At 39.5% G+C, this 11,345-nt stretch overlaps 1 protein-coding gene across 1 annotated transcript; it reads left to right on the top strand.

The window, feature by feature from the left end:
* The first annotated feature begins 10,444 nt into the window (after positions 1-10,444).
* On the top strand, positions 10,445-10,795 carry LOC138888710 (uncharacterized). Its single transcript, XM_070170624.1, has one exon. It carries the CDS (start codon positions 10,445-10,447, stop codon positions 10,793-10,795), a length of 351 nt encoding a protein of 116 aa, XP_070026725.1.
* Positions 10,796-11,345: the final 550 nt, after the last annotated feature.

The raw sequence follows: 11,345 nt of genomic DNA, 5'->3' as shown, positions 1-11,345 counted from the left end.
TATTTGAATAAACTTATTGAATTGATTCTCACCATTTTTATTGGCAAGTCATTGAGGGTATGGAGGTGGAGGCTTAGTCAATGGTGCCTTAGCCTTTTGCACTACTGGATTTGGTATGTCAATAATGTGTTCCCTAGATGGGTTCACCTCCTCTTGAGTCTCTTCCACACTATCATCATTATCAATTCGAACTTCATCATTAGGTTGCACTACATTGTTCGGGATCTCTTCTTCTTGAATCACTTTATCATCATCAACAAGTTGCCTTCTACTTGAGGTGGGTGCATTCCCGCCTATTCCACTTCTTGTGATAACTGCCATGGAATGCCTCATGTTGTTACCACCCTTTGGGTTTACCACCGTGTCACTTGGTAGTGCCCCCTTAGGACGAGAATTTAAGGCTTGAGAGGTTTTCCCCATTTAAACTTCTAGGTTGCGGATTGATGTGTTGTGTAAGGCAAGCTGGGCATCCGAATCAACATTCTTTTCCATTATTTGTTTGAACATATTTTCAATACGCCCCATCTCATTGTTTGAAGAACTTGGACCATGGGAAGGATAATGAGGTGGGTAGCTCAGTTGTTTGTACATCGAGGGCCTTTGAAAACCAGACCCCTGGTTACCTTGATTGTTGTTCCATCCGCCTTGACTGTTAACCTCCATTCCTTGGTTATTTACACTCCAATTTCCTTGATTTTTGTTGTTATGCCAATTTTCGTGATTTTTAGAATTCCAATTGCCTTGATTATTTTGAGGTCGCCATTGTGGTTGGTTGGGGCCTTGGAAGTTTTTCTTTGCCCTTGAAAATTATTCACTTATTGCGCCTCCTTTTCTTGTTCATTATAAGAATCATATTCCTCAAAACTACCATCTTCTTGCACATAGTTCTCCACTCGATTTTGCACTTGTGGACCCTTGATCCTCCTCTTGTTCACCATTATTTTCACTCCTTCCATAGTATTGACTTGCTTGGGATTTTGCACTTGATTTAGTTGGGCCTTTTCTAGTTGATTCATAGTAGTTGTTAATTCGGAAATGGCTTGCCCATGGTCTTGCAATTCTTTATGAAGATGGATCATATTCGAGTCACCTTTTGGAACATTGGCTCGGGATTGCCAAGCCGATGATGTTTCCGCCGTCTCATCCAAAATCTCACATGCCTTCGCATAAGGCGTAGTCATAAAGTTTCCACTAGCTAGTTGATTCACTATACATTGGTTGGTTGTGTTAATCCCACACTAGAAGGTTTGTTGAATCATGTCCGTCGTCATATCGTTGTTGGACATTCATTGACCATAGTTCTATAGCGTTCCCATATCTCGTGTAGTGGTTCATTCATCTCTTGCTTGAATACTAAAATCTCATCTCGAAGTGTAGCTATGTGCTCGGGAGAGAAGAACTTAGAAATGAAATTTTTCGCTAATCCATCGCAAATGTGAATTGAATGGTTCGGCAATCGTTCCAACCAATCTAAAGCTTTCCCCCATAGAGAGGATGGAAAAATTCTTAGCCTCAATGCATCCTCGGAAATATTTGTTTGATTGCTCCCCTAACAAGTGTCTACAAACCCCTTCAAATGTTTATAAGCATTTTGTGTTGGAGAACCAGTGAAGAATCCTCATTGCTCAAGCAAAGTGAGTATCACATTGGTGATTTGGAAGTTGCCCGCCCTAATATGGGGAGGGACTATTGCACTAGCATAACCTTCTTTTGGAAATATCTAGTATGAAGTCGCTCGTGGTGGAGGTGGGGGTGGAACATGCACATTGTCATGAGGTAGCGGGCCTCTCCGATTGGCTTGTGGCTCATGAGGTACCTCCTATAATTGCTCGTCTTCCGCATCCAAATCCCCCACATGAAAATTTTCGAGCTCATTATTCGCCATGGTTGTATCTAAGATTTCTCACACAAGTTAGTAACATGAAAAAAAAAAGAAGATACTCCAAAAACAAACACAAATATATAGCTAATACCATTTAACTCCCCAAAAACGGCGTCGAAAATTGAACCACATCTAATCCGCACTCAATATTCTTTTTTTTTTGCTTGTTTAAGAGTTTTTTCACCGTGACTCGTTCTCTTTTGTCAGGATTTGCCATTCGTGGTGTTAATCCTGCTTCTGTTTTGTTTACAAAACTTACGATGAGTCTTGCTCAAGAAAGGATTTTGAGCTCTTCTTCAAAGAGAAAAGTTGATGGAACCCGTGGCTCAGAGGCAGAAGAAGAACTAGAGGAAGGTTCTTTAATCAGTAGAACTCGTGTCAGGAGGCGCATTATTTCAGATGATGAAGCCACACCTCCTCCAAGTTCAGTTCATGTTAATGAGCCTGAAGATGCTACTTTAGTGAGTTTTGATGATGGGATGAATGCTCCTCCTAGTGAATCTACTGATCAACTGTTTTCCCATGGTTTTAATAGTGGTGATTTTGGTCTTGTTTATGAGGAATTACCCCTTGTTTCTCTTCCAGTGACAATCCCCGTCTGTTTTTAGTCTATTGTTCCTATTACCATTGCTCCTGCTACTCCCATGGCTGCATTTACTTCCTCAACCACACCTTTCGCTACTACTTCCCATGTTGAAGTTGGTGCTTCTAATAGCAATAGAGTGATGAAAAAGGTTACCGTAGAAGTCCCTAAAGATGGTAATCTGTCAAAAATATCTGGTCAAGCCGATGTGTGATTAAAATATTTAATTGGCCCAGTTGAGAAGTCTAAGTTAGAAAGCCACAGCTCCTTGACGTGGATGAATGATATTGTTCATTCATCTTTGAAGGTTCAAGTTTTAGCTTTTCCCTTTCCTTTTCCTCGTGGTTATTTACTTTTGTTTGACAACCACTTCTTTCTTTTCGTAAATCAACTTGATAGGCACGGAGCGTATGAAGAGAATTGTTCATACTGAGCAGTTAGTCAATGATTACCATATTGAAGCAGATAACTGGAAGGAACAATACGAGGGTCTTCAATTGGAAAAAGAACTTTTAGCTGCAGAAAAGTGTACTTTGGAACAACAAGTAAGGATGATGGCAGTGGAATTAGCAATTGAAAAAGCCTCTTTGAGTCAAGTTGGCAGAGACAAAGACATTCATTTGCAGAGCAATTTTCTAAAGCTACCGAGGAGATAATGGGGTTGAAAGAACTCCTTAATCAGAAGGAGACTTATGCCGGAGAGCTAGTTCAAACACTTACTCAGGCTCAAGAAGATCTTCGTGTCTCTTCTAATAAGATCCAGTTCTTGGAGAGTTCCCTGGCCCCTCTGAAGACCTATTATGATGCCTCTTTGACTGAGAAAGCAGAGTTAAAGGCTGAAATTGACCAGTGGGAGAAAGATTATGAAGCCCTTGAAGATAAATCAACACTTGATATAAGTTGGGCTTTTTTGAATACCCACCTCAAGAATTTGATGGAGGCTAGCCAGGAAGGTTTTGATCTCAATGCTGAGATTGCTAAAGCTAAGGAAACAATTGAGAAAACTCAACAAAGTCAAGACTTTCATTCACCAGAAGTCGACGTTTCCGAAGGTGATGAACTTACTCCTGGTGAAGTTGGCATTCAAGTTTCTTCTGCTCAAATTGAATCTTTTCCCGTTGCTGAAGATGCCTTATTGGATTCTGCCTCTCGCGATGCTGATAATGTCGCATTGGACTCTACTCCTTAGTGTTCTTAGTGATTTTTGCATAAACACGAATTTTATAAAAGAGGGCCTTTTTATAAACGACACTAATGAAGAACACATCTCAACTTCATATTGGTGTAAATATATATGAGAGAAGTAGGAAAATAAATATTTTGATGAAGTTCCATGAATAATTTGAGGAAGTTTCACATCTTGAACTTTCAAATTACATATTACTTTTACAAGTATTCAATTAACATCTACAACTCTTTCATAACTATTTTTCTCATAACAGATTTCAAAAATTCTAGGGTATATTTTGCAAACCATGACTAATCATTGTATTTAACCTTAGTACTCGTAGGATCTTATAATTTATGTCCGCAAGTTTACAATTTATGAAAGCTTAATACAAAAGGTTTTTGATTCAGACTTGTTTCTCGGTTCTTGATTGGCTCTTGACTTTTGATTTTTGGGTTGATCCAGGCTTGAACTGACTTTTAGTCTTCTTTTTCCTTTTTTGACTTGCAGTCTTCTTTGCCTTCTATCTATAGTCCCCCAAGTGTTAGAGCTTTGAAGTATGAAATCTCGAGCACTTGATTATTCCTTCCATTTGGTCCATTTCCTGAAAAGGAAAATACATACGGGACTTGGAGGTATATTTTTAGATGATGAATGCTTAACCCTTTTTATTTCCATAAGAAAGGTTGTAACCTAGACCAGAGATAATTTTGCATCTCGCGTGTATTTTATTTCTAATATTATCATTTGGTGTGGGATATCTTTGTGCCTATCATCTAAAATGGTTAGTATAATTAAAAAAAAATCTAAAACTTGCATAAATAATACCTGACTGGGGGTTCTTCCTTTAGAAGTAATACTTCTTCAAATGAACAACATTCTAATTTGATGGGAGTACTTTGACGTCCATTATTTCTACTCATATGCTCCATTTCCAACAATACCTCGAATCCTGTAAGGTCCTTCCCAATTTGGACTAAATTTTCCTGCATTGGTCGCTTTTGGTGATTGAAAAACGTTTTTGAGTACGAAGTCCCCAATCTTGAAGTATCTAAGGTGGGCTTTCCGATTGTAATATCACTTAATAATTTCTTTCTACGCTGCCATCCTTATAGAGCTGCTTCTCTCCTTTCTTTAAGCAAATCGAGATTTATTCGCATCTCTTCCTTATTTGATTCTTCGGTTTCTTGGGTGTATCTTGTAATCGGTTCACCTATTTCAATTGGGATTAAGGCTTCAGCACCATACACAAGTGAGAATGGAGTCTCTCACGTACTTGTTTTCGTTGTTGTCCGGTAAGCCCATAAGACTCCTAGTAACACTTCTGGCCACTTACCTTTTGACTCATCTAGTGTTTTCTTCAAGTTATTAATAATAACTTTTTTTGTTGATTCATCTTGTCCATTAGCCACAGGATGATAAGGTGTTGAAGTTATCCTTTTAATTTGCCAACTCTGAAAGAATTCTATGATTTTTGCACCTATGAATTCCGGGCCATTATCACATACGATTTCTCTTGGAACTCCAAACTGGCATATGATGTTTCACCATATGAAGTCCCTGACTTCTTTTTCCCGAACCTGCTTGAAGGCACCTGCTTCTACCCACTTGGTGAAATAATCTATTAGTACTAATAAAAATCGTACCTTTCCTTAAGCTTGTGGTAGGGGACCCACGATATCCATCCCCCATTTTATAAAAGGCCATGGTGCAATAACTGGATGAATAACTCTGCTGGGCGGTGCATGTTGTTGCCATACAGTTGGCATTTGTCACACTTGGCCACAAAATTTTTCGCATCTTCCATTTTTTGCCAATAATATCCTGCTCTAATTAGTGTTTTTACCAAAGATCTTCCTCTTGCGTGATTTCCACAATGTACCTCATATACTTCTCTCATCACATACTCTGTTTGAGAAGGTCTAAGACATCTTTCTAAAGGTCCACCGAACATCTTTTGATATAGGTTGTCACGATCCAAACAATAACGGGCAGCTTTTCGTCGAAGTGACTGAGTCTTTTTCTTATCTTCAGGTAGAATCCCGTACTGCAAAAAATTAATGATCTCATTTCTCCAATCCCAAGTTAAATTATTGAAATTTACCTCATTTTTGTCCTGATCGAGTGCCGAATGAAACACATGTATTACAAAAGCATTTTCTTCATTTAACACTTCTGTAGCGAATGCGAGATTAGCCGACGCATCTGCTTCAGCATTTTCATCCCTCGCTATTTGCACAATTTTCCAAGATTGGAATTGTCTGATTAAGTCTCGTGCCTTTTCCAAATATTGCTGCATCCTCGCCTCTCTAGCTATATAGGTCCCCTGCATTTGATTTACTACAAGCTGCAAGTCACTTTTGATTATAATCTGCACTATTCCGAGCTTTCATGCCAATTCCAGACCTGCAATTACAGCTTCATATTCTTCTTCATTGGTAGCATAATCAATGCACAAATAGCATGATCGATGTCCCGTGTTCCTCAACTCATAAGTGCTGAACCACTCGGTACTGTATATGACCATCTGTCCTAGGGAAGATCCGCCGGAATATATATACATCATTGACTGCAGTTATCTAGTACCGAGGAAGGCCATTCCATCCCTATGTAGAAGGTCCATCTCCAGGTATAAATACTTCGAACAAGATCCATGTTCAGGGAAGATCCATCCCTCAATATCATTAACTGCGCTTACTGGGGGTGTAAAGACTCTGGAGGGGCTCCTTTCAGCCCAAGCGCAATAACAAGCCAACGAAGGCATAATCAATATCTCACTGCAGCCTGTAACTCGATCTCATACTATCACTCAATATCAGGCTCTCGGCCTGACTTAGTCATCACTCTCCAGTCTCTCACACACGGGTTCAAAATGTCATGATACTAGCCCGAACAATGATATGATGTGTAAAATAACAATAATCGAGACTGAGGCATGATACAATATGCATGAACAGGACTGAGTACAGAATATCAATGAAGCTAATGATATGACAGCAAGAAACAACCTCTCGGGTCTCAACAGTGTTAGCGTGAAGCCTTTAGCATGATTTACAACTCATTAACTTAATCACATAATTACAACACAGATATCAGCAAGAAAAAGTCACTAAGCAGTGCCATGGAGTGATCTAGGCTGCGATTCTCACGGTGTACGCCCATCACTTGTCATTTGCATCACCTCAACAATAATTATAGAACACATAGTTTGGGGTTTTGAACCCTCAAAACCAAGTTTGGAAGCGTTACTTACCTCAAATCAAGCCAAATTCTAGCCTGCGATGCCCTTGTCTCTCGATTCGGCCTTCAAATGCCTCGAATCTAACCAAAATTAGTATATATCATTAATACACGCTAAAGGAACAAAGCCCAAGCAAAAATAATCAAATTAACTCAAAAATCCCGAAATTGGCCAAACCCAACTCCCGGGTCCACGTCTCGTAATTTGATAAAAATCACATCACAAGAATCCTTATCTTCCTACGACTCTATACATACCAAGAACATCAAAATCGGACCTCAAATGGCCCTTCAAATCACCACTCCAAGCTCTCCAAAACTCAAGCCCTAACCTTCAATTTTAACCCTTAAATTCCACAAATTTCATGTCTAATCAGTTAGAAATCACCATAGAATCGAGTATTGAGTTCAAAAACATCACCTCCAAGTGTTACCCCTTGAATCCCTCTTCTATTCCTCTTAAAAAGATCCAAGTTCGAACTCAAATGGTGGAAAAATGACCAAATTTCGCGAAGGCAAGAATTTATATGTTCTGTCCAGGGGTTCCACATCTGCGGTCCAATACCGCACCTTCGACAAGAAGTCCGCATCTGCAGAATTTCACTTAAAGTCCCCATCCGCACCTGCGATCAAACCACCGCATTTGCGGGGTCGCAGGTGCGACTAACCTTGCGAATCTGCACTACTTCCCCAGCCAATTGGCCTTCACTCCTACGATCAAAATGCCGTTTTTGCGGCTTGCACCTGCAGTCCTCAATCCGCAGGTGCGGTTATGACAAAAACACAGCATCTTCAGCTGCAAAATCTATTTTCCAACTTTCCGATAACCTATCGAAATCATGCCGAGGCCCTCAAGACCTCAACCAAACTTTCCAATAAGTCACATATCACCATTCAAACTCATACCAATCCTCGGAACACTCAAATCAACATCGAAACACCAAATCACCCCAGATTCAAGCCTAAGGATTTCGAAACATTCAAATTCTGCCATCGATCAAAAAGTCTATCAAACCTCATCTGAATGATTTGAAATTTTGCACACACGTCCCAATTTACACAACGAACCAACTCCCATTTCCGAAATTCCTATCCGACCCCGATATTAAAATTTCCACTTCCAACCGGAAAAGGCCAAAACTCCAATTTCGCCAATTCAAGCCTAAATCTACCACGGACCTCCAAAATACATTCCGATCACACTCCTAAATACCAAATCACCTCATGAAGCTATCTGAACCATAAAAACCAAGTTCTGAGATCTTTTACTCACAAGTCAATTTTCGGTTGACTTTTCCAACTAAAGCTTCCCAAAAAAAAACTAAGTGTCTCATCTCTCTACAAAACCACTCCGAACCCAAACCAACCAATGCGATACGATGAAATGCAACTGAACAACACATAAAGAACTAGAAATGGGGAAACGGAGCAGTAACTCATAAAACGACTGACCGGGTCATTACAATTGTATGCCTTATGGTTTCTCCTGAAGGTGGGATTAGAACAATGCCTAAATCCGCTCCTTTAACATTTGAGGAACCATCAGTAAATAGGGTCTAGGTACCTGGATTAGACCCGTTGAACACCTACAGTTCCTTTTTTGCTTTTCATTTTATCCCTAGGCTGAAGTCTGCCACAAAATCTTCTAAAACTTGTGATTTTATCGCAGTTCTAAGTTGATATATGATATCATATTCACTGAGCTTTATAGACCACATAGCTAATCTACCTGATAGTTCTTGCTCATGCAATATATTTCTTAAGGGGTAAGCGGTCACTACAGGGATAGGGTGACATTGGAAATAAGACTTCAACTTTCTAGATGCCATGATTAATGTTAAAGCAAGTTTTTCTAAATGAGGATATCAAGTCTCAACATCCAATAAAGATTTGCTAACATAATAGATTAGAGATTGTTTACCTTTGTCTTTTCATACTAATACCCCCATTTCTGAAACAACGAGATAGATGAGTAGCCTTTCTCCATCCTTTGGTTTAGCCAGCAACGGTGGGTTTGACAAGTATGCTTTTAGATTTTTGAGTTCTTGTTGACATTCTTCAGTCCACTCAAATTGGCTTTGCTTTTTCAACACTGAAAAGAACATAAAACTCTTCTTTGAAGATTTAGAAATAAATCTTTCCGATGCTGCTATCGTACCTGTCAACCTTTGCACCTCCTTTTTGCTCATGAGTATGTCTGGTATTTCTTCAATAGATTTGATCTGTGCAGGGTTTACTTCTAATCCTCGATTAGAAATAAGGAAACCTAAAAACTTACCTGAAGACACGCCAAATGCAAACTTTTTGAGATTTAACTTCATATTGAATTTGCGGAGAATCTGAAATGTATCTGACAAATATTGGATGTGATCCCCTACCTATGTTGACTTGACTAGCATGTCATCGATGTAAACTTCCATAGTTTTTCCCATATGTTCTTGAAACATTTTCGTAACTAACCTCTGGTACATGGCTCCATCATTCTTTAGACCAAAATGTTGGCCCAAGTAAAGGTTAGTTTTGAAAACTGACAAAGGAACTCAGGATGAACCAGGTCCATCCCTCAGGTGCACAAAAATGGGCAGATTCGAGCATGTGGGTTACACGTGAAGGAGATAAGCTTAAATTGGTGTATTTAATATCTCCTGATCGAAAAGGTTGCATAATTGATAAGGAGAAGGACTTCTTAATCAAAGAGAACACTATCCAAGATAGGGAAGGAGTTAGAAGTTGAAATCAACTAGAACTCTTCCACCAAGGAAGAGTTGCATCAGAACTCTAGTTATTTCTTCATCTACTAACTCTATAAATTGCAGGATGTTCTTACATTACAAGTATTGCACAAAAACGCAGAAGTTAAACATGAATTGAGAGCGAAATAGCAAGGCTTTTTGCAAGCAGTTCGTGTGTGATTCAAGTGTCCAAACCTGAAGCTACGTGAACCAGATTGAAGAACCAGCTCCATAAAGAGTTTTATGTGTCTTTCTTTATTTCTAGTTCAATTGTAGTAGGTGTTTTCATATTGTACTTTTCAGCTTTATCTAGAAGCAACTGTAATAGGTACTCTGAGTATTCAAGTTAGAGTTAACTTGAAGTTGTCGCAACAGTTAGAGGCTGGTTGCTACAACGGGATTAGAGGTAATCCTTAGGTTTACAAAGAGTTTTGTAAATGCTGTTTTGGCTCAGTGATTTAGTAAAGTGTTGGGGAAAATCCTACTGAGTAGTAGGTCGTGATATTTTCACCTTTTGAGCCGGGTGTTTTCCACGTAAAATCTCTGTGTTCTTTATTTTCTGTATTTATTATTCCACAATAGTAGTAGGTGGAACATATAGAAGAATCAGGTCCTTCCATAAGCAGTTTAAGCGAAAATTGGGTACCACACAAATCACCCCCCTCTTGTGTGGTATTAACGTATAAAACATCAATTGGTATCAGAGCATGTTATCCTTGAAGAGGCTAACACCTTAGGAACAGATCAAGATGAGCGCACCACCTGGAAACTAGGAAGGGCAATCCACTGATAGGCCTCCACTCTTTAATGGCCACTACTACTTTTGGTGGAAAAACGGGATGAGAGATCACATTATCGGAGAAGACTATCAGCTATGGGACATTATCACTGATAGTCCCCTGGCTACCATGAAGAAGAATGCTGAAGGAGTAGATGTGCCAAAAACAAGAGTTGACTGCAATGCTGGGGACTTGAGGAAATGGGAAAAGAATGCCAAGGCCAAGAAATGGCTTGTGTGTGGACTAGGTCCAGACGAGTACAGTAGAATTCAAAGTTGTACCACTGCTAAGGAAATCTGGGATACTTTGCAAGTAGCTCATGAAGGAACACCTCAAGTGAAGAGGTCCAGAGGAATACTACTGTATTCTCAATATGAGAATTTCACCATGGGGGAAGGGGAAACCACCTAGGAGATGTATACAAGGTTCACCATACTGACAAATGAACTTAAGTCTCTTGGAAGGGTTATTCTTGAAGAGGACAAAGTTGAGAAAAATTTGACAAGAATTCTGCCAGTCACTTGGGAAAGCAAAATCACTATCATTTAGGAGTCAAAGAAGATTGTCACTCTTAAGTTGGACGAGCTAATTTGAAATCTTACTACCTATGAACTTAGAAGGCAAACCATAAAGATGGATACACCTAAGAAGGAAAGGATCCTGGCATTCAGAATCACTGAAGGTGCTGATCTAGAGGAGGATGAAATGACCATGATCACAAAAGACTTCAAAAATTACCTAATAAAAGGAAAGGGACCTTCAAGAAGTGGAAGCTACAGCAAACCAAGGGTTACTGAAAAACAAACCAATGAGGGGTGTTACAAGTGTGGTAAGACTGATCACCACATCAAAAACTACCCTCAATGGGAAATTGAATGAAAGAAGGAAAGAGCTGAACGAAGGAACAGGAAGAAGGAACAAGTTCAACCCAGGAAGAACAAAGGATCAACAAAGGCTATGG

This window comes from Nicotiana sylvestris, chromosome 3, assembly GCF_000393655.2.
Source record: "Nicotiana sylvestris chromosome 3, ASM39365v2, whole genome shotgun sequence".
NCBI classification, from domain to species: Eukaryota; Viridiplantae; Streptophyta; class Magnoliopsida; order Solanales; family Solanaceae; genus Nicotiana; species Nicotiana sylvestris.
The sequence above is the reverse complement of the archived record's forward strand: the minus strand, read 5'-3'. Positions and strand labels throughout refer to the sequence as shown.